The following is a 24,341-nucleotide window of genomic DNA, read 5'->3' on the forward strand; positions in this document are numbered from 1 at the left end:
TCACTGAACATAGATGGGTGAGAATGAGTCTCTCCATAGTCTTCATCAGATGGGAGGTCAAGGCGACTAGTGGTGGTCTGGTTCTCAGGGATGTGATGTTTTGGGAACTGGAGCCACACAGGAGGTTTTCCACAGGATGGGGACCTGCTCCAACTGAAGGCTCAGGTCGACCATCTGTGTGACGACTTCACAAAGCTGGTCAGCACAGTCTGAGCAGTCTGGGGCTGATCCTGTCAGGACCTGCAGCTTTCCAGCTCTCAAGACACCTCAGTTCTCTCCTCACCTGGTCAGATGTAACTGAGAGGGGGAAGTGAGGGAGAGTGTGTTGCTGAAGAGGGCTGATGGTCGGGGGAAAAGCTGATGAATGGTGTGACATTTGGAGGGGGGTATTGGATGGCTGGGTGGAGGTGGTTGTATTGGTGGTACCTGTTGCAGCTGTGGAGAGGTAAAGTCAAATCTGTTAAAAAAACAGGTTAAGCTCATCGGCTCAGTTCTGGTCCCCTTCAGCCGACTCACGGGCACCACTCCTCCCACGGTGTCCTGTGATGTTTTTGGAGCCCTCTCCATGCACCACTAGCATCGTCCTGCCCCAGCTGTTTCTCCAGCTTCTCCCTGTAGATGTCTTTAGCCCATCCCCGTCTGCTCAGATGTGTAACACTTTTTTGTCAGTTCATATTTGTGTCAGAATAATCAAGTAATGTTGAACTGATGACAGTTAAAAAAATGTATAAAATAGCATTTGCATGAGCTGCTATGTTTTCAGAGAGATGAGGACATTTTTGGGTGGTCCGAACTTAACCATCATTTTAAGGCTCTAGTTTACTCGACACAACGGTGTTTCACAGATTATCATGACTGAGTCAGAGTTTTACTATCCAGTCCAGGAAAAGGGAGTTTGAATGCTGCTAAAATAATAATATGTCACACTGGACACATCCTGTTTTGCAGATAATTTCTCTTTTTCAAAGACTGTTTTTTTCAGAACCATAATGTCAAACCAGATTCGCCAACTTGATGGCTTTAAAGCAAAAGTACATAATAATGCAGATTAGCTCTGCTGTCATGAACATTTTCAACCCAAAAAAGCAATGAAAATGCTTTGTTTTCCACATTATTTGCCAATTTGGTCACAATATGGGTTAGAATTTAATGCCAGGTAATAAGACTAAGACAAAACGTCATTGTCCTGAGGGAAATGATTTTGTCATCAACATGCTCAGTGCAACAAGGTTAGAGGTAAAACTGTAAATAAACACAGAACAAATTGCAATTAATACCTTTAACTAGAAATCAGCATGTAATGAGGGATAGTAATGGTGATAATAATAATGGTAACATGATTTTATTGTTGCTAAAGTTATACCAATGTAAGGTAGCAACGCTAAACTTTTAAATCAACCATCTTTATATATTTCTTTGGTATGTTCTTGCTGTGTTTAGTTTCTAATAGCATTTTTGGTTCATTTTTAAAACACAGAACAGGTTTCTTTTTTACCTTACTGACAGTTTTGTTTACCGGCTGTAAACTTCCTCAGAGCTGATGCTCTTTTTTGTTTAATAGTTTTTCTCCATTAGGTTTTGTGCAGGTTTCAATAATAAACAATAGGGATGCCAAAATACAACTTTTTCACTTCCAATACGATACCAATATTGCAGCCTTCAGTATATCAGCGCAAATCATGCAAACTATTTCCTATTTCATAGGGTGGAATGTATGATAGGCTTGATGAAGCGATATTACTCAATCAGTGATCAAGAGCCAATAACAGTAAGTGTGAAAAAAGTGCTTTTTTTTAAAAACCATTGGTTGCAAAAGCGACTGCTTTTATTGGAGATTTTTGATGCAGTCCGATATAATCTGATACAGTGTTTTTGAGCCGATATTGACCCACTTCTGATATCAATGTTGGAACGGGACATCCCTAATAAACAAGGACTAAAATAAGCTCTATACCAAATTGTTGACACTCTGGTTGTTAAACATTTTTAAGGTTAAGAATTTGAAAAGCAACACAGGGGGCCCAAATGCTGCATTTACTAAAATTCTGAACCAAACTTCATTTAGGTTTTAACATTAGACTTGACTTTGTGTCCTATCTTTACACAGACTGTGTTCCAGCTTTTTGTTGTTACAGGTGTTAGGTCTCCACTGGAAATCAATCTTTCCCAACCTTTTGGCAGACATGAGTACACACTTAGTCCATAACAAGCCGAAACCTGCCAAATGACCCACGTCAAAGTATCCTCTTCAGCCTCCCCCACTGTTTTTTATCAATTTGTCTTTCTCACTCAAATAAAGTTCTGTTGCACAATGGTCTCAATCAATCAATCAATCAATCAATCAATCAATCAATACTTTATTAATCCCAGAGGGAAATTAGAGTCTGTCTGCTCAGAACAAAGTATTTCTGCTGTATGAGCGACTGGACCCCCACCACCCCCCTTTTACTCAACAGAACAGCCAAATGCCGCCAACTTCAGATAAACAGCTGCAGCTCAAGGTCACCCCTCCCCTGGATAAGACAGAAGCATGTAAACAGTCCACCTCCTGCATATCTGCTCCAACTCTATAAAAGCAGAAACAGAGATTCAGTTTTCTTCTTCGTGCAACATCGACTGCAAAGACTTTCAAAAATATTTCTTTGTCTCTGCTTTTCATTTTAAAAGCTGTTATCTGAAGACATTTTTGGTATGAATTTGCTTTTTGTAGTGACAACTCAATGATTAAACACACTTATCTACCGTGTACAGCCTCAATCTCTATATTGAGAACAGAGATAAGCATAAAAGAGTAAAGTTGTGTTTTGCTTCTGGAGCCTCAGAGAGATTTGAGTCAGTTTTGGGTCAGATGTTTAAAGGTTTAACACAGATGGAGAGTGAATTGGACGCTTTATGTTTTCAAAGTGGAATTATTCACAGCAAAAAAAAAATGCTTCAATCGTTTCACTTTAGAGAATCTAAATTTAGTCCATGGAAAACGTCAAAGCCTCGGGAAGGTGAACAACAGGAATTGATTTAATTTGTGGTGTATGTAGTGGGAAACTACAATAGTAGATAGAAACTAACAGAAGCGGGATACTTAGAGGGAGGTTTACATGATATGTTGATCCCTTAGAGCTCCACTCAGTGCAAGGTGTTAGCCTGCAGAAATACATCAATAATTTGAAAGTGGCTCAGCAACAAGAAATTAGACCTTCAGCAAAAATTAATGCTTTATGAAATGTCCCATGAAAACCCTTAAAAGAATAAAAGCACAAGGCTATGGAGGTCTTGGGAGGAGGAGAGAAGAGAAGCTGTACATGCAGTCTAAAGGTAAAGACATAAGAAAAGATGCCTGCATCAATCACTATATTTAACTAAATGATGAGAATATCTGGGGCGCTTGCAGCGCACCTCTGATCGCTGTGAAAGCAGGGAGAGGTGTCGTTAATTAAATACCTTGGACAACTATAACATTGACTGTTGGGAGCTGTGAATATTGGTAGGGACAGAGCTGTAAAAGGAGAAAAGAAAAATAAACAGCGCTACAAAAAGATGAAGAAATTAGTGAAAACAAGATAGGCACCAAGATTCTGACACATTTTAACTATTGTGACAAGTGTGGAACATGCAAAGTGAACATCTAACCATACCTGGCTCTAATAGTTCAAAGTTATTAAATATTTCACTTGCAGAGTTTGTTTGTGTCATTTAAAATGTGCTTTAGTTGCACTGCTTCACGTTGATTAAAATAAGTTAATTAAATGATAAACTTTTGATATACTGTATATCGTACATTAGTAATTCAGTTTACACAGTTTAATGTATAATTTCTGGTGATGAAGTCATTTAAGAAACAAAAAATGTGAGGGGCCGTTTGAGAGCCGAACGAGCCGGTTCATTTTACTGAGTCGAACCGTAAGAATCGGTTCTCTTAGAAGAGCCGGAGTTCCCGTTACTACTCTGGGCATCTCTCTCTGGCTGCTTCCCCGGTGACCCAGCCCTGGATATTGGAGGGAATCTTTTATCATAAGCACTACTTGAATGTGAAATAAAATAAAACCCATGGAGTGTGGAAGTCAGGCAATGTGTGAACAATTTAGTAGAATGTGATGATTAGTCATGTGATGTTCACGAATGAATCAAATCTTTTGAACGGCTCTTTAAAGTAAACGATGAGAGCCGAGTTCTTTTAGAGGACCATTTATCTTGTTATACTGTTAACCTCCATGCTCTCATGGACATCGGTGAAACGCTTAGACCCCCCTCCCTGCAGATCGCTCCGCTTTGTTCAAAAGCCAGTCTTTTGAACGAGTCTTTGAGGTAAATGGCTCTCAAATGAATGGCTCCCTACAAAGAGTCACAAGTTCCATCACTAGTGATGATATATTTGTCCTGGATAAAGTTGGTTTTTGTTGGTTTATTTTAGCTGCAGGGCTTTAAACACCTCCCCAGCACCTTTACACACCGTGTCCAGCTCAAGCTGCCCCAATCAGAGCGCTCTTCAGATATCTCAACACTGATGAGAAAATCAGCTGGAGGAAGTTGGTTTCTGCAAAGCTGCTTTGATTTAGATAAGGCCTCCTTCCAACTGACACAACACAGATTTATGAGGGTGAACAGAGGAGAGGATGAGATCACAAGGACACACACCCAAACACTGATACACAAAGCTCACGAGGGGGCTTGACCCTTTGTCTTCACCTGTTAGAAGCTGTCAAGTCCTCTGATGGGATCTGACTTTTTTACCTCTTTAAGGGCAAAGACTCAGAGCAGGAAGATCATGGGAAAGCTAGGCTGGCAGACATCAAAGACAGCTTGACTCGTTAATTCTAGTCTGTGTATGGTTGTGTTGAGGTGTGACATGAAGAAGAAGAACCTCCATTCCTCTGTAAAATGGTGAACACTGAGTTGGTCTGGACAAACAGAGATTTGTGTTCATCTCCAGTGAACTTTCACAGATAAGGTCTGTCAGAGCTGAGACAACTATGTGTTCGATGTTGTTTTAATGCTAATGCCAAAAGTATATAAACATCACTGACAAAGCATTTCTGTGCAATAGGATTGTTTTTTAAGAAGAGATTATAGTCTTTGAGGTTCTACTGAGCTGTAGCAAACCTGGCACAAACATATACAGTTTGTTATTTTTATTAACATTTTCCTATAGCTTTAATATGAAATGTACCATAAATGATACACTTCTTTCTCTATTCCTGAAACAAGATTAATACTTTCCTCAGAAATCTGTTGTTTCTATCCCTGCACACGTCTTCTGTTCTCTGAGGGAAAGGTGGGAAATGCCATTTGAACGTTTTTAATCCAATAAAATGTTTGATAAAGAGATTACAGTTGTTTGTTTATGAGCACATCTACTGGAGTAATTCTAAAACAGATGAGAGGAGGAAAAAGATCGAGAAAGCTCAATCAAGATCAAAAGGACGTTTTGTTTTTGCTTTGGAACCTTTTCGCCCTTTTTACAGGCATTAAAATAAGTTTGAATTGCTTTATCGTCTCCCTGTGTGACTTGAGAGTTCCACAAACGTTTGCTAATCCAAACAGAGGTCTGAACTTTGTCTGCTGGAGCAAATATGACCTCAGAGGACGGTCCACAAAAACTACTTAGTGTCAGCTCATATAAAACCCAGGAATTGTAAATTCCAGCATAGTATTTTAATTTTTTTTTTGCAGTAGTTCCTTCTCACCATATGTTCTTACTTCATCCTGCCTGTTCTGCTATTTCAATAAAGAGCAGCGATCCTGCGAGGGAGAGATGTAGACATTAGTGGCTTTTACAGTCTGACCACATTAATCTCTGGCAGTGCTGTGGCAACAACCCCGTAACTCATTAAATATTAACAACCCATGTCCTGCCAAGAGAAAGCCTTCACAACCTCATGGGCTTTTAACAGCAATGGGAGCCGTCTGTTAAGAACAATAAGCGGGTGAAACTAAATGAAAGTAGTTTTTCTTTACCACTTACCGCTGCATGAGCAATTACAGCATCTTAATGCTAACCAGTCTGTAAGAAGCATGCTTTTAGATAAAACAGCAGTGTGAACATTAGCGTCAGGCCATAAGATGATGGTGCATGAAGCGTTTTATACACGTTTAAATCCTGGGTCAGGTCAGTCACTCAAGAGCTTATGAGCAACCTCACGGTCCCTCAAGCTCCAGATTGAGAATGAAAGAAGGAAAGAAGAGCAATCACTGACCTTTCACCCCTGTTAAGCAACACTCCAGAGCCAAGATCAGAATAATCACGTGCACAGATTATTCTTATGTTGCAGCTTGAAAGATTGATGATGGGATCACACATTATAATGCATGAGGATGTGAAAAAGTGTTTGCCCCCATAACAATGCATTCTGATTTAGCAATATTTTTGTCACATTTAAATTAACCTGATCAATTAACAAAAGTCATGTGACAACATAAAGCTACATATAATGCCCAGAATCAAAAGCCCTGTAAGCCTTGTTTGGAAAGGCTGAGGTCAGAGGTCACTTAGCATTTAAAAAAACAAGATAGTTAAGAATTATTTAATAACAACTGTCACGATCTGCCCCTGACTTCCTGACTGTGTTCCTCTCCTGCCCTGATTAGCCCTTATTGTTCTCACCTGCCCCTCGTTAACCTGCCCATGTGTTCCTGATTTCCCTGTGTATTTATGCCTCCCTCCTTGTGCCAGTCTTTGTCAGATCATTGTTGTTTGTCGTGTTGTTCTCGTTGTTCCTGCCGTGTCCTGTCGTTAAACCCATTTTTACTTAATCCGTGCCTGCATTCCTGCCTCCTGGTCAGCTCCACCACACTTGGTCCATCATCTCCACCATCACAACCTTGCTAATCACTTAGACATTTGATAAAAAAAATGTTCTGCTCGCCAATGTGGCAAATGTGGAATTCTCAGAAAAGTGTGTCTCCCATTACATCTGGTGTAAAACTACCTCGGAGCTTCAGAAAAACATCCCCCCAACAGTCAGACATGGGGGTGGTAGTGTGATGGTCTGGGGCTGCTTAGCTGTTTCAGGACCTGGACAACTTGCTGTAACTGATAGTTATGAATTCTGTTGTCTTCTTTAAAAACCTGAAAAATAATGTCTGACCTTTGACGTTAAACAGGTTGTCCAGGCTGGAAAAACCTCAATTGTAGCTAAAATAAGAGTTTGCCAACATTCCTGAACAGCGTGAGCGACTCATCATCAGATATAACAAACACTTATTAGCTGTTCCCACCAAACGTGTTACAACCACAGGAGTTTTTTCAGTGAGCTCAACTGTTTTAGACGGAGATGCAGTGGAGGGGGACCAACTCGAAGCTGTATCCATCATGCAAATCCACTATTCTTCATTTGTCATGTTTCAAAAAGGTTTTAGATCATACTATTTTAAACCCCCGAGAGCAAAGGTAGGCGCAGTATATGATAAAAATGATAGCATACAGGTATTAACAACACCTGTGAAATTGTATTTGCAGAAAACAAGTGTGTCCCGTTTGAAGTGTTTGGACTTTTTGACGTCTTGTCCATGCAGGGCTGGCTTTACTAAAATATCTGTCTGTACTTATTTGATTCATGGCAGTTTTAACTTTTTATTAGACTCCAAATGTAATCATTTGGCGTGTTTCTAATTCATAATTTGTGAGAATGTAATTGACAATATTAGCATTAGCATCCCTATGGATTTTTCCATGAATATTAGCATTGTGCTAACCATTCGCTGCCAGTCAAATTGCAGTCTTTGCAATTAGAAAATCTCTTTTTGTCACATTGCAGTTTAATTGCATATGCAATTAATCATTCAGCCCTAGTTTTTACAGTGGTGTTTTGTCCCCAATGCAGAGGTAATTTGTCTGAATATCCCCTCTGGTACGGATGGGTATGGAGATTCACAACAGTCATCTATGGCATGAAGTTAATATTCTCAACTGCAGGACAACATCAACCGCTCTATACCTGCTACTCAGAGAAAGTGGACATTAGTGACTTACTTCCAGGGGAGGTGGGTTTCAGATCTGAAACTAGCTTCAGTATTAGTGTATTAGTATTGGTGATGAGTCTTTTTAGTGAGTTTAGTGAAAAGTTCTCCTGAATTTAAACAATTTTGAAGAAGTCGATTTCTATCACACATTTACTAAGGAAAAATAAAAGCAAGCAAGAGTGAAACTGAGAAAATTAACCTTCCTCTAGTGATTCATTCAGTCTGCAGATCAAATACTTGTATGATATTCAGCGTGTGCCGCCTTGGTGTCACTTAACTAGTGTTTTTCAAAATTATTAAATAACAAATGACACAATCTAATATCTGCCGTAGATCCAGCTGAAACCTGGCTGGTCGATGTGGATTCTCAGCCATCTGGGTCAGGGTATTCTTATGAGCTTGAATAGAGTCATTATTTTTATCATTTAAAATCATTGTTACAGTTTTTTTTCCCGTTTACTTGTGATTATTTAAAACATCCTGAGGCCTTTCTGTATACGCAGTGTCAAGAACCGAGTTCAGAAGACCCGTGAAGACGCCAACACAGTAAAAATATATTAAAAGTCTTTATTGAAGGCAGAGGTACCTGGAGGGCAAGGCTGAAGCAGGGTCAGAGACAGGCAAGGTCCAAATGGCAGGCAGCGAGCAAGGCAGGGGTCAGGCAAAAAACAAGGTCCAGAGGGAGAGATCAGGCAGGGTGGGTGGCTGGAGAACTACTGGCAGAGCTGTAATAATCTGGCCTCTGTTGACTGGATGGCTGGTTCTTTTATAGCAGGGGAAGCAGGTGAATGGGATGAGGCTGATTACAGGAGCAGGTGGAATGAATGGAGCTGATTGAAGCTCACAGAGGTTGCTGGGGAAAACAGGGCTTGGCTGGAGCTTGGTGAGAGGACAAGGTGAAATGAATGAAGGTATAATGAGGAAGTGGAGGAGGGTGAAGGACGGGAGTCATGACAGAACCCCCCCCCCCCCTCAAGGGCGGATACCAGACGCCCACAGGAAACCAGAGCAGGGTGGGAGGAGGGGGACCAGGAAGGAGGGCCAGAGCAGGGCGGGAGGAGGGGGGACCAGGAAGGAGGGCCAGAAGAGTCAGGGGGACTGGCAACGGGGAACCAGGAGCCGGGACTGTTGGAGCCTGGGGGGCCGGCGACGGGGAACCAGGAGCCGGGACTGTGAGAGCCTGGGGGGCCGGCGACGGGGAACCAGGAGCTGGGACTGTGAGAGCCTGGGGGGCCGGCGACGGGGAACCAGGAGCCGGGACTGTGAGAGCCTGGGGGGCCGGCGACGGGGAACCAGGAGACAGGACTGTAGGAGTGTGGTGATAGAGGACACTGGTGGACGAGGACTAAGAGGGGAAACTGGACTACGACTAAGAGGGGAAACTGGACTACGACTAAGAGGGGACACAGGAACTTCAGACTGGGGAACTTCAGACTGGGGAACTTCAGACTGGGGAAATTCATACCTTTGAACTTCAGACTGGGGAACTTCAGACTGGGGAACTTCAGACTGGGGAACTTCAGACTGGGGAACTTCAGACTGGGGAACTTCAGACTGGGGAACTTCAGACTGGGGAACTTGAGGGCAGGAGGGGTCCTCTTCAGAGCAGGGGCAGGAGAGGTGCTCTTCAGAGCCTGGAGGCGTCGACCCTTGGACTGGAGCCCCTTGGACAGGCTGGACCGGAGCCCCTTGGAAAGGCTGGGCCGGGACCGGGGCCTCTTGGACCTCATCCGTCGAAGCCGGATGCGATGCGTCCTCCGAGACCACCGCCGGAGCAGGATGCGATGCATCCTCCGAGACCACGGCCAGAGCAGGATGCGATGCGTCCTCCCGGACCACGGCCAGAGCAGGGTGCGATGCGTCCTCCCGGACCACCGCCGGAGCAGGGTGCGATGCGTCCTCCGGGACCACCGCCGGAGCAGGGTGCGATGCGTCCACCGGGACCACCGCCGGAGCAGGATGCGATGCGTCCACCGGGACCACCGCCGGAGCAGGATGCGATGCGTCCACCGGGACCACCGCCGGAGCAGGATGCGATGCGTCCACCGGGACCACCGCCGGAGCAGGATGCGATGCGTCCACCGGGACCACCGCCGGAGCAGGATGCGATGCGTCCACCGGGACCACCGCCGGAGCAGGATGCGATGCGTCCACCGGGACCACCGCCGGAGCAGGATGCGATGCGTCCACCGGGACCACCGCCGGAGCAGGATGCGATGCGTCCACCGGGACCACCGCCGGAGCAGGATGCGATGCGTCCACCGGGACCACCGCCGGAGCAGGATGCGATGCGTCCACCGGGACCACCGCCGGAGCAGGATGCGATGCGTCCTCCGGGACCACCGCCGGAGCAGGATGCGATGCGTCCTCCGGGACCACCGCCGGAGTAGGATGCGATGCGTCCTCCGGGACCACCGCCGGAGCAGGATGCGATGCGTCCTCCGGGACCACCGCCGGAGCAGGATGCGATGCGTCCTCCGGGACCACCGCCGGAGCAGGATGCGATGCGTCCACCGGGACCACCGCCGGAGCAGGACAGATGGAGGTGGGACCCCTGCTGGACATGGATGTGGTGCGGACCCTTGGACCACCGCTGGACATGGATGCGATGCGACCCCGGGAACTACCGCTGGACCTGGACAGGCGGAGCCTCTCAGACAGGCGAAGGTGGAATCTCTGCTGGACGAGGATGTGGTGCGACCTCTGGGACCACCGCTGGACGTGGATGCGATGCTCCCCCTGGGACCACCGCTGGACGTGGGTGCGATGCAACCCCTGGAACAACCGATGGACCGGGGCAGGTGGAGCCTCTTCAAAAGGCGGAAGTAGGAACCCCACTGAGCGTGGACGCTGTGAGACTCCTGGGACCACCGCTGGACGTGGATGCGGTGCGCCTCCTGGGACCACCACTGGGCGTGGATGCGGTGCGTCTCCAGGGACCACCGCTGGACGTGGACGCGGTGCGCCTCCTGGGACCACCGCTGGACGTGAACGGGACGGAGGGACTCGAGGCTTGAGCGGCGTAGTTGCAAAACCTGGCGTCTGTGAAGGCCATGAATTAGTAGAAGGTCTTCGGGACTGCCACTGTTGCGTTGTCAGGTACCCGTTGCGCAAGATGGCCGCAGCAGGCCTGGATGGAGGAGTGGAACCTCTGCGAGGCTGTGGCCTGATGGCCAGCCGTGTTCCCCAGAACGGTGACGCCTGCTCCTTCTCTAGTTCCATGAAGTCCAGGAGCGTGAGATACTCCATGACAGGTATGAAGGGAAAAAAAAATACTCCCAAGTGCTGTGTCGGCGTAGGGTCAGAGTTTGGGCCAGATTATTCTGTCATGAACCGAGTTCAGAAGACCCGTGAAGATGCCAACACAGTAAAAATATATTAAAAGTCTTTATTGAAGGCAGAGGTACCTGGAGGGCAAGGCTGAAGCAGGGTCAGAGACAGGCAAGGTCCAAATGGCAGGCAGCGAGCAAGGCAGGGGTCAGGCAAAAAACAAGGTCCAGAGGGAGAGATCAGGCAGGGTGGATGGCTGGAGAACTACTGGCAGAGCTGTAATAATCTGGCCTCTGTTGACTGGATGGCTGGTTCTTTTATAGCAGGGGAAGCAGGTGAATGGGATGAGGCTGATTACAGGAGCAGGTGGAATGAATGGAGCTGATTGAAGCTGACAGAGGTTGCTGGGGAAAACAGGGCTTGGCTGGAGCTTGGTGAGAGGACAAGGTGAAATGAATGAAGGTATAATGAGGAAGTGGAGGAGGGTGAAGGACGGGAGTCATGACACGCAGGGCTTAATTTGAGCCGGATCTTGCCGGAACAAGATCCGGGAACTGTCGTATTTTGAAAGGGCAGTTCCGGTAACTGTCTGCTAGGATCCGGCAACTCAAGCGACCAACTTGTGCTATACGCAGGGTTCGAATTACGGGTGAGCTGAAGGGATCCCGGCTGACCCCAAAAGATGACAGGCTCCCCTGGAACCCTTAACTTCCACACCCAGAAGCAGGGGAACAATAAAGATGCAAAAACTACCATTGGTAAAATAGATGTGTGTTAACTTAGAAAATGTGGGTGCAATTTTAATTGTCAAAAACTCCAGCGAACCAACCCGGACATCTCCCACCACGCCACCCCTCCGTGCGTGTTCCGGCATCTGTTTTGTTTTTAGTAAACTTTAGGTTGACGTTAGTATTTGTGTTCCGGGAACGTTTGATTTACAAATTAAGCACTGTGTGTACATTACTGATAATTTACTTTTAATGCGGCTTAAAATGATCCGTATAAACCTACATATGGGGACCTCTTTATCGCTGCACATGTATTTCAAGCTGAGAGAAAAATCCACAGCAGTTGTTTCTGCAATAACTGATTCAAGCATGGATTTGATGGACCTGATTCTGTGATTTTACTGTTCGTTTTGCATTTATTTTGCCATGTTGTAAAATATTTGTGGCACCAGCTGTTTGTGTGTTTCCTGCTGTTTTAAACCCTTTGAATGTGACATTCTGTCACACCCTCTATCAGCCATTATCACACATTGAAATCAGTGGCCAACAGTTTGGTCTGGGCTTGTTTCTCCAATTGCTGTTCACACATGCACTTTACAGCTGGGTGTTTGTTATCATAGTGTTAAATATAAAGCAGCATTTGTAGAGTAATTGGCTGTTTTAGGTTACCTCTCTGGCACATATCCTGTTTAACGTCATTGATAAAATCTCTGAAGCAAAGTCCATAATTCACAGCTATTTCTTTGAGGTTATGACACAAGATGCACAGTTTAATACTGCAGTTTCTAGTAAATTCAAGTAGTCATTTTAAGAGGACCAAGGTGAAATATTTCATCTTCCAGACCGATTCCTTGGTAATGATCACTGCAAGTCTGATAGAGCTGGTGCCCGTTTCAAACTGCCATTTGGGTGGGAGGTGAAGTAAAATAAAATTACAGTCTATGAACTCTAAAACCAAAACAAAAATAAAGGTATTGTGCCAAAAACCAGCCTTTTGGAAGAGGGGAACACACAAAACATCTGAGTCTAGTCTGCTGTCAAAAATAAAGTGTCTATAAAGACATGATAGGGAAAACGCGGTAGGGGTGGGAATCGAAATCCGGTTCATTGTTTGAATTCCTAGGAATCGTTAGCCATTTTTGCAAATGATTCCCTAATCAATTCCAGTCAGCGTGAATGACATCACAACGCACGTTGCGTAGATTACTGAAGCTATGTTGCATAGGTTACACATTTAGAAGTTCAGTTATACTTTAAGAAGAAGAAAGAAAATATCATTTCTATAGCACCTCTCAAGATAAAAATCACGAGGCGCTTCACAAAAACAAAAAATTTAAAAATAGAAAAAGTATTTAGATAATGATTAAAAATATATTTAAAATGTGCAAAAATGGACTGTTTTGATTAAAAATGTAAAGAAAGAGAGAGAGAGTGAATAGGAAAGAGGGAAATCAATGGATCATGAGGAAGGTGGAATAGGTAGGGAGAGCAGAACAAGAAGAGGGTGATGAAGGTCACACCAAAACCAGCTTGAACAAGTGAGTTTTCAGCTGCTTTTTAAAGGAGACCACTGAGTCCACTGATCTCAGGCTCAGAGGGAGAGAGTTCCAGAGTCTGGAGAACACAGCAGCAACTAGAAAGGATGACAACAAGTCGCAATACTTGCAAAATAGACATTTCATCAAAGGGAGGAAACACTACAAATGTGCAAAAGTGTTTGCACAGAAAATAAGCGATAACTTAAAGTGGATGTCATGTTTTTGACCCACCCTGGACTAGTGAATTTCATCGCAGCAGCAGCGGGAGCGTTTGCACGCCCTCTCCTGTTAATACTGCAGGTAATTAATCAACTAACACTGCCTATCATGTTAGTGTCATTAGCCTTATTTATACACCTCCACACTAGCAGACTCCAGCGACAAAAGTCTGACCTGTGGTGAGATTTTGCAAAAGCTTAAAGCAAGAAGATGACTCTGCCTTCAGAAGGAGCTTAAAAGAGAACGCTAACCGCTTCTTTCCACCGGAGCCGTCAGCAGCACATTACTGCAGCAGCACGTCATAGCTGCTGATAGGAACCGCTGTGGTCAACAGAACCTTTTCCACCGGAGCCGTCAGCAGCACGAGTCGGTCATGTCTCAGGAGCAGCATGTCACGGCCTTTACGCGCCGGTTCTATTTTCTACACGCAACGCCTCTGAAACGGGTCAATTTCGACATTTTTGGGGAAGGAAAGACAGGAAATCGGACGTGGAAACGGAGCGAAGCTTCCCGAGATTTCCAGAATAAAGAAACGTACTGCCTTCCGGTTGCTTTACTTTAAAAACAGTTACTAACTGTGCGGCCCCGTGAGAAGTTATCACCTAGCTAGCGGTCTCCTTTGTTTTTCAGGTCCGTATTGGCGATTATAAAACGGACAGAACATAAAACACAAACCTTTTGGAGCCATGTTGTAGTTTTCTCCTGCTTGTTGTTGTGTTTACTGATGAAGTCACTCGTGTGACTTCGTGCTTTGTCGGTGACAGCTGCTCCCCTGCTGCTTCGCATCTCGTGGGAAGGGCCAAGCAGCAGCTTACGCGAGCAAGACGTGCTGCTGCAGTAACGTGCTGCTGACAGCTCCGGTGGAAAAAAGGGGTAAGAAACATATCTCCAAACAATATCAGGTACAATTAATTATTTATCATTATTAAATTGACAGTTATAATGCAGGACATCATGTGCTATTTGATTTTTGACACTTATTGAACTACTAAGGAATTGATAAGGAATTCGATAGATAGACAGAATCGACAACAACATTGATATTGATAAAAACGTATCAATTCCCACCTCTAAAATATAGCATGCTGACATTCAGGAATCCACTAACACACAGTCAGCTGTATTAATTCAAGACCAGTATTATAAATCCAATTTAGTCCTTAGTGAATAGGACTTATTGATCTATGTTTAAAAGCTCTCACAGCATTCAGGAGCGTGAGGCATCTTAACCTCTAACAACTGTAAGAGTTAGACTTCAGTTTCAGATGGTAAAAAGTTAAACGAAATTTATTTTTGAGCAATTTTCCAAGGTACAAGGTGTTTACTTAAAGCTGGAATATCAAGGGCATGAGGTTTTTGGTGACAGCCTGCCAACAGCAGAAGGAGTTTCCAAAATGTCTTTAGATAAAATGTTTGGACTCTCGTTATGTTTGCTAGAATCACAGTACCTCATTTTTATGTTGCTAACATTTTAAACATGTCTTAAAAAATCTGTAACAGAAGTTTCCTCCCATAACAGTCACAGTCAGAACCCTCTCAGGTTTCCATAACATACACTGTATGAAATATGAAACTAAATTGGAGAGAACTCCGTAACCTATGAAGCCAAACTGTGACCGTTTGGTAAAATAAAATGTGTGACAAAAATTGCTAATAAGTGAATAAATTAGAACATTTTGTGACTAAATTGCAACAGGAAACTTTGCTTAAAATTTAAGCAAACGTTACAATCTAGTTTTAATCTAGTCCTAAGCCTCCCAAGTATTCTAAGAGATAATTTGACTATTTTGCACCTCTAACAAGCCACAACAGTCACAGCCCAATGGGACTAGGACCTAAAAGCTGTCCGGATTAGTTTATCTCATTTGATGAGGCAACAATGAACCATGTGTTGCTTTAAAATCATTTTTATTGGCTGTACCTAACAGCATGAACCCTCAGCCTCATGAGATACAAGAGCTTAAATGCTTGACTTTTTATTGGTGTATATTATTTCATTTGTAAGTGGAAAAAATCTGTGTGTATTTTGGATTGAACGGTTTTACCAAACTGAGATTTTTTAATGACCCATTCAAAAGTAGATAGTCCACCTGCTAAAGTAATTGACAAATATTCCATCTTCATCTAATTGTACATATTTCTATTTGATTAGATTACTGTTTATCACAAGCCAACACTAACAGTTTTAGATAGTCAACGATTTCTTGTGAAAAAATCGTTTTGTGTTTTGAATAGGGATGCACTGATATGAAATTTTACGGCTGATACCGAGATCCGATATAAATATCACCGTTATGGCTGATAACCGATATTTGCCAATATCAATAAACTGACAAATAATACTTCTAAAATCAGCAGATTTTGTATAGAATGAAAATTATTAAAGCTGAATTTACGTTATTATTTACACACAACACACACATTTACGCTTCTGAGCTGACTACAATCACTGTCACGAATACACATCACCCCCTTACCCAATATTCTAAAAACGGATTAACACTGACCGATACTGACATTGATGCCGATATATTGTGCATCCTAGTTTTAAACAGTCTGCACTAAATAGAATAGAATAGAATAGAATAGAATAGAATGCCTTTATTGTCACTATACAGATGTAAAGTGAGATACAGAGCATCTCCTACTCAGTGTAAAAAAAACATACGGGTGGGGGTACAGTTCTGCAGCGCTATGTACATATGGACAGTAAGTGTTATATACAAATTATTGCACAGTATTGGTACAGTTCTGCAGCGCTATATACATATGGACAGTAATGTTATGTATACACAGTTATTGCACATAGAATTGGTATAAATGGATAGTGGTGGTCAATGGAGGAAGTGGGAAGTGGGGGCTGTGTTATCGGTGCATGTGTGAGTTCAGGGTGGTTATTGCTTTGGGGAAGAAACTGTTTTTGAGTCTGTGGGTTTTTGTATTAATGCACCTGTAGCACTTCCCTGAGGGAAGCAGTCTGAACATGTTAAAGCCAGGGTGGGAGCTATCCTTGATGGTGTTTGCTGCCCTACTGAGACAGCGGGAGGAATAAATGTCCATCATGGTGGGGAGAGGACAGCCGATGATCTTCTGTGCTGTCTTTACCACACTCTGAAGCCTCACTCTATCCGCCTTGGTGCAGCTGCTGTACCATACCATGATACAGTAGGTTAGCAGGCTCTCAATGGATGAGTGGTAGAAGGTCAGCAGCAGGTCGGAGTTCAGTTTGTACTTCCCGAGGACTCTCAGGAAGTGCAGCCGCTGTTGGGCCTTCTTGATGACCGTTGAGATGTTTTCCGCCCAGGAGATGTCAGCAGAGATGAGGACACCAAGGAACCGGAAGGTGCGGACCCTCTCCACACACTCCCTCTTGATGTAGAGGGGGGCCAATTCGGTGCTGTGTCTCCTGAAGTCGACAATAAGCTCTTTTGTTTTCTTGGTGTTCAGGGACAGGTTGTTTTCTGAACACCATGCTGCCAACTTCAGGACTTCCTCTCTGTACTCTGCCTCGTCTCCCTTCTAAATGAGTCTGACTACCGTGGTGTCATCAGCAAACTTGATGATGAGAGTGTTATTGTGGGACGGACTGCAGTCGTGGGTGTACAGAGAATACAGGAGGGGGCTCAGCACACAGCCCTGTGGGGAGCCGGTGCTCAGTGTGTCAGTGGAGGAGAGATGAGGGCCGACTGTCACAGTCTGGGGCCGGTTTGTGAGGAAATCCTTTATCCAGGCACATGTAAGAGGAGGGAGGCCAAGAGTGACCAGTTTGTTGATGAGGATGTCTGGGATGATTGTATTAAAGGCTGAGCTGTAGTCCACAAAGAGCATTCGGACGTAGCTCTGCCGCTGCTCTAGGTGACTCAGCACCGCATGGAGGGCTGTGGCGATGGTGTCTTCTGTGGATCTGTTTGCACGGTATGCAAACTGGTGGGGGTCGAATTCTGGGGGGAGGTGATCCTTAAAATAATCTCTGAACAGGTTTTTGACTTTGCAACAACCCGACTAGTCAGTGATATCGCATTCATATATGATGCTTAGCATTCAAACTGAGATACAATCTGACCACAATTAGTTTAGAGATCAAGAGGAAGGAGAAGCTTTGTAAGTGTTTTATTTTGGTTTGACTTGAAAGCACACTATGTTTGTCAATGCTATTTCAGAATAGTAATATCAATGATCTGTGTGCTGTAAGCTGGCTATCAAAGGTCATATGTAATTGTAACACAGGGCAGGCTAGCGTCTACTTAATACACATTTTAAGTAATTTAGTAAACAGTGTTCTTTATCATTTAAATTTGTGTAAATTATGGCACAAGAGGAAAGATAAAGCCAAAATGTTAAAGTGTTTTTGTATAAATTTTAGTTTGTTTCATCAGGGTGGTCCAGTGAAAACCCCAGCTCTCTGGAATCCCTGGTATGCAGCAGGCCGGTCTGCTTTTCTCCACTTGAGTTCAGCTCAAGGCTAGCATTAAAAGGTTCAGGAGTCCTTTCTGCTGGGCTCACATGGCCACCTGGCCATGACATCCCAATGATCAGCATCACCCCTCTACAGTCTGACCCTTTAGATGTTAATTTAGTTAGTAAATTAAGATTATTATTACGTTAAGGTTCACAGATTTAAGAGAGCATTATGTGAGAAACACTATTTACATCAAATCAAATGAGAAGGGGGAAAAGAGTTTTCAATATAGGCTGAACTAATGAAGAAGAGGTTTACATGTCTGAAAAGACTCTGATTCTGTTGTTCCCCTGTGTCAGTTCTACTACATTTATTCCTATCAAACATGTCTGCAGCTCACAGGAGGATAAAAAGAAGTTGCACATTAGAGGTTTTACAACTATTAAGGAGTGACATGTGGCTCAAACTACATTCCTAAGCTAAGTGGGACATACGCACGTTGTGGTTTGAACTACGGGGGAACTTGGATTTGTCACTGAGCCAACAATTTTGTCCATTTTCTCCGACACTGTCAGCAGCTGCATTACTTATCACAGATAGAAATACCCAACCATTCCCAACTGCACGAGTCATAAGTGAGTGCAAAAGATTGCATTCACTGGCTTATCTTCCCATAAGTCAACTCACAGATATGATGCACATTTCAAACACACACAGGCTAGCAAACTCAAACTCATCCAATGCACCATGGTAGTTTCTCTCATGTCCGTTTTTTCTGGTGCAACATGTGCAATTTTTAAGGTGGAGTATTATTACTGGGCAAAGTGTGCAATGTCTCTAGAATGTATAGTGCACTATTCAATACTTTATTGTTGATATAGTTTTTTATTCTATTCTATTTTTTGGGGGGGAGGGGGGTATCTATCACAGCTCTTACCTTTTTATTGTCTGTTATCTGTCATTACACGGTGAATTTCCCACCCGTGGCAAAAATTAAGTTTTATCTTATTTGACACATTTTAAAGAAATAATACCCCAGGTGCATCTCCAATCGTTCCCAGTGAGACTTGGACTCCGCCAAGGCTTCCCTTTGTCACTGATTCTGTTCATAACTTTTATGGACAGGATTTCTAGGTGCAGCCAAGGTGTTGAGGGGATCCGTTTTGGTGGCCTGAGGATCAGGTCTCTGCTTTTTGCAGATGATGTGGTCCTGTTGGTTTCATCAGAACGTGATCTTCGGCTTTTGCTGGAGCGGTTCACAGCCGAGTGTGAAGCAGCTGGGATGAGAACCAGCTCCTCTAAATCCGAGGCCACGGTCTTGAGTCGGAAAAGGATGGAATGCCTTCTCCAGGTCAGGAATGAGGTCCTTGAATAAAACTCTATAAATCCACTTATTGAAGAATTTAAACAGGACTCAACACAAAAAATGTGCTAAACAAATATTTTACAACATTTTCAGCAATTTGGACTAAATATATCTCCATTTGATTCATATCTCTCTTGAAGTCAATGAAATCTTTACTTGCTTTACATTCTTGAGGACAGAAAAACAGACACCGGCTGCAAATGGACTGACATGTTTTCAAACATCCTCCTCCAAGTCTCAGGCCGTGGTTCTCGACCAGAAATGGGTGGAATGCTTGCATGTTGGTGTGTTGTTTGTGAGTGATGATCTGGGTTTGGTCTACAGTTATTAGGTTTTTCTGGTACGTCTCTCATGGTTAAAGGGACTTTACGGAGTTTTGAATTTTTATGCTCGCGATTGCCCCCTCAGGCCAAAAGTGCAACGGCAGCTTCAATAGGAGGCTCGTGCACGAGGCGCGCATGCTGTACGTGCACACTCCTTAACGAAAATAACAGCTGAGACAGTCCCATGTGTGTGTGTGTGTGTGTGTGTGTGTGTGTGTGTGTGTGTGTGTGTGTGTGTGTGTGTGTGTGTGTGTGTGTGTGTGTGTGTGTGTGTGGCCCGGAGGACAGAGGACAGGAGAACATGCAGCTAATTAATTAAATAATTTGGTTCTGTACCTTTCTCTTCAGCACAACCGACAAAGGTTTATGATGGGTCAGTCCCCATGCTCAGATAATTCCATTCCCTTGCTTGAAAAATTGTTCCAAAATGAAAGTCGAACCCACATCTTTTTTATCTGTGAATTCAATGCCGCTCGGCGAGTCTCAAATAAAAATTTGGGCATCTTACTGTAAAAAAATATATCATTAATGTAAAAAAGAAACTCTAAAACAACTATGTTCACATCCAGAATCAAACTGGGGTCTTCTGCACGAAAGCCCGGAGTCTTACTAGGCGAGCTAAAGCGCCTGTGGCGTCTTCTGAACCTGTGACAATTATAACCTTGATGACAGCTGAACCAATGTTCAAAGAACGGTTCGGAGGGCTATGCCTGAGCGTGAACGTGCATGAAGCTGCCTGCTCGACCCGAGCAGCTCTTTTTTTCTGTGATTTACAGAAAAATAGGCAATCACAGTAAAAATGCCAGGGCTCATTCTACAGGACCAGGGCATTGCAGGAGAATGTATGAAGAAGAAATTTATTATTTCTATACATGTTTTGGCTGTCAAACTTCCATAAAGCCCCTTTAAGAAAGGGACTAGCCAAAACATGAGACTAAATCTAAGCTCAAATCTTCATATGGTGATTACATTTGGATCAATGAGACCCTAGATGTAAACAAGTTCCTTCCTACCAATACTTTGTATGGCTGGTTGCTCCATGTTCTCCAGAGGAATGCAAAAAACATAATTTAGGTGGATTTGGTTTCTTTACTTCTCTGGGAGCAACACACCTGTGGACTCCACAACACCAAGCTGCCTATATGAACATGCAGCTAATGTTTCCAGCTACCCTGGAGCTGCTGAGGTGCAGTGTGTCTTGGTGAAACATGACCTGTGGCCCTTAGTAAAGAATAAGACAGAGATCTGATTAAGCTGGACAGTCTCTCGTCTGATCTGGGACAGCTTGGATTTCTAACCCTCACCCGTTGTGCATGGCAGCCTCACAGATCTCTAGGTACAATGGAGGTCTTTGAGGAGCTGAGATAATCGAAGAATCCCCCCCCCCCCCCCCCTTAATTAGAGATGGGGAATCTGCTGACTCATGGAAGAAACTGATGACAGATGGGCTAGGATATCCTTTATGTCAAGGCTGAGAGCAGAGCAGCTTTCTTTAGAACAAAAGGTTTCAATAGAACTTAGAAATGAATCTAAACCTGCTGATGGACATTCAAATATTTAGACAAAACAAATGTTAAACAAATGCCAGTTCTATAGGCTCCACCACAGACTGAATGTTCACTTATGGACATGAAGTTCAAAGGCAAAAACAGATATTATATGGTTCAACAACAGAGTTAATGATTTTCCCAAAGAGTAGGCTCTTCCAGCTTTATCAAACTTTGTGCAGTGCTATAAAGAAAGTACCTGAACCTGCATGTGTGTGGGAAGAGATACCTGAGCATCTGCCTTCAAATTTTACTTATTTTACCTCTCACACTGAAGAATAAAAACATGTAAATCCGACCGGGACTGAGATGCACAACACTGGAATAAAAATAAGAAAAAGGCTAAGCTCAAGTTTGATTCAGGCTCTGTTCCTCTCCCTGTTGGCCCTTTGGCTGTCTTACAGATGCAGCGGGCTGTAAGCAATGGGCCAAGCTTGCCTAATACACATGCAGCATTTGCACAAATAACAACTGCTGCCCATCAGCCCTGCCCAAGTCTCGGGCAGCAGATGTCTTCAAATTATGTAAAGGCACCATTCATTTACAGATAAGTGCAGGACTTGGTGGAAATTTTAAGCCAAAGTTCAAAATGAGAATGCAAATAGGCAGAAGAGTTGTGCAGAGGTTGACATTTTGACTAGAGATGAAACTGACGGAAGCAAAGCCAATTCTTCTTGGATGGGATGTAGGCGGGATTAACAACAATGAAAAGGTTAATTAGAGTCTGAAGACCCAACACTGTCAGTCAGGGTTTAGGGTATGTTTGTGGTGACTCTCAGCTCTAAATCTATGAAGAGTCTTCTAGCTTTTTTTGAGTTTTGCTAATGTGGCTTTGCTGATATATCTATAGTGGTGTTAGTATTACTTTGTGACACGGCAAAAACTCTGTTTTTGATTATTCAGAACAAAAAATATGGGTTTTGCCATTAAAATAACCCGAGTGTACAGCACAAAACAAAGACTTGGGCATCAGAAGGTTCCTGGAAGACATTGTCAGCTTTAAATGACAAGTCACGGAGGTAAAGTGTCAGTTTACAAGGATTGTTTGGAGTAAGTGGCCTAATCTGTGTGACCCTGTGACTCTGACCTGGGGAGGCTTTGGACAAATGAGGACAGGATGCCTGTCAGGGCAGCTTCATGTCAAAGACTGCTCGTTCCAGGCTGCTGCTGAGGAAGGATGAAGGATGAGCAGCACTTCTCACTCCTATATCCCAAATATCGTGCGGTGGTTGCGTCTCCCATCATCACTTACCTTGACGGACAGTTTTTAACTTGACGGGACCTTTGCAGCAGCTGATCACAGTGAAGATGTCATAAAGTGGTAATCCAGACACAGACAGCCCCTCCACTTCCAGCAGCAGCTCTCCCTCGCACACTTTCCCGTCCTGAAAAACCACAGCATCCTCCCTTATTTGGCCGACGTACGCAAACTCTCCGTTCTCCGCGCCGCCGCGCAGCTCCAAGTTCAGCTCCCCACCGGCGTCCCGAACCACCGCGCACTCGCTCACCTTGGCGATCCAGTGGTTCTTCTTCTGGATGACTTTTGACATGATGGAGATGATCCAAAGCAAACTCTTCTGTTCCGATGAGTGGTGTGATAATCATAGAACTGGCACTGTCCCGCGCGGAAAACTTTCAGGTCGTCCGAGTCTAAACATGTTCACGGTTCCCTGGAGACACTGCATGCCTCGCGTCAATCATGTTCGCATCCCATATGGATCACAATCCGGACTTTGCCCGCTTCTGTTGTTGTTTCCGCATCCTTACTAGCGCGCGCTCTCCTCGTAATGGGATCTAATCCACTCCCCGGAGACTCATTTCTGGATTAAACTCGCATAGTTCCGCCTATTTTATTTAAATAAACTGCCTTTCAAACTTTCAGCTCTACCTCCAGGCTTCTCCCTCTCAGCCGGCGGCGCCTTTAAACAGGTAACACAGCAAGTTCATTCTGCTCCTCTACTGGGGATGAAGCAAAGGTGGAAGGAGGCGCATGCGTCACGCTGATACTCCACGAGGAAAAGTGGTCCAACCCCAAACCTGCCGGGTTCTGTTTGGAACAGATTACGGATATCTCTCTGCGTCTAATCTCCAGATACCTTCACTAGCCTTCTGTCCTTATTCATAAAATATGGAAACGCGCAGCAGGGAGCTCTCCTCTGCGCGCGCACCGAGCCGCCGGGAGGCCGTGTTGGTGCAAACCCCAGCAGCATCATTCGGCTGCGCCCAGATCAATCACTGGGTCCTCAACTCTTTATCGGTTTTGCTCTGGAAATATAATAATAATAAAACTTTCTTTCAAAATAGAAATTCTGGATTAAATTACTACAGAAAAAAATGCTTTCAGACTCAAACTAAATGTCTGAGCTGCGTGTTGTTTTGGATGGTGATGAAAACCAAATTTCTCTCCTGTTTGTAACATTTTTGTCTGCAGGCTCCCAAAAGTGCAATTGTTGCAATCAGTGTCATCAACATGATGGACATGGGATGCAGTTTGTGAATTAACTCAAATTGGAAAGTTTCTTGTTATTTGCATTCCCTTTTATCCAGCTGTTAAACCTTTTATCACTGCAGAGCCCAAAAGTTCACGTTTACAATTACAACGAGGACTGCGCATTCACGGAATGGGCCAGTTATAAAAAAACAACTTCTCAGCTCACTCTTTCTTCCTCCTGTGGCGTCATCTTTTACTTTACTTGAGGATTTTATCTCACATCATCTGTTCTCACTGTTGATGTCTTGTGGATTGAGATTTATGAGGTTTATCCTGCTTTCTGTTGTAGTTCTCCCCGCCCAGGATTCTCCGATGATGACCTCCAACGGAGGCCTCAACTTTCCATCCATCCATCCATCCATCCATCCATCCATCCATCCATCCATCCATCCATCCATCCTATTCTGCTTATCCGGTGTCAGGTCACGAGGGCAGCACCCTAAGGGAGGCCTAGACTTCACCCTCTCCAGCCACTTGGGCCAGCTCCTCCAGGGCAATCCTTAG

The 24,341-nt window shown here is 44.1% G+C and overlaps 1 protein-coding gene across 9 annotated transcripts in view; it reads right to left on the reverse strand.

Annotated features, from left to right (window-relative positions):
• The window catches only part of magi1a (membrane associated guanylate kinase, WW and PDZ domain containing 1a), a 137,032-nt gene extending 113,910 nt beyond the window's left edge, over nt 1-23,122 (reverse strand). For all 9 annotated transcript variants that reach the window (XM_015968238.3, XM_015968236.3, XM_015968235.3 and 6 more), the window contains exon 1: nt 22,599-23,122. In XM_015968238.3, the coding sequence (XP_015823724.3) occupies nt 22,599-22,896 (298 nt within the window). In that variant the 5' untranslated portion in view covers nt 22,897-23,122. The remainder of the gene's footprint in view (nt 1-22,598) is intronic.
• Nucleotides 23,123-24,341: the final 1,219 nt, after the last annotated feature.

This window comes from Nothobranchius furzeri, chromosome 15 (assembly GCF_043380555.1).
Source record: "Nothobranchius furzeri strain GRZ-AD chromosome 15, NfurGRZ-RIMD1, whole genome shotgun sequence".
Classification (NCBI taxonomy): Eukaryota; Metazoa; Chordata; class Actinopteri; order Cyprinodontiformes; family Nothobranchiidae; genus Nothobranchius; species Nothobranchius furzeri.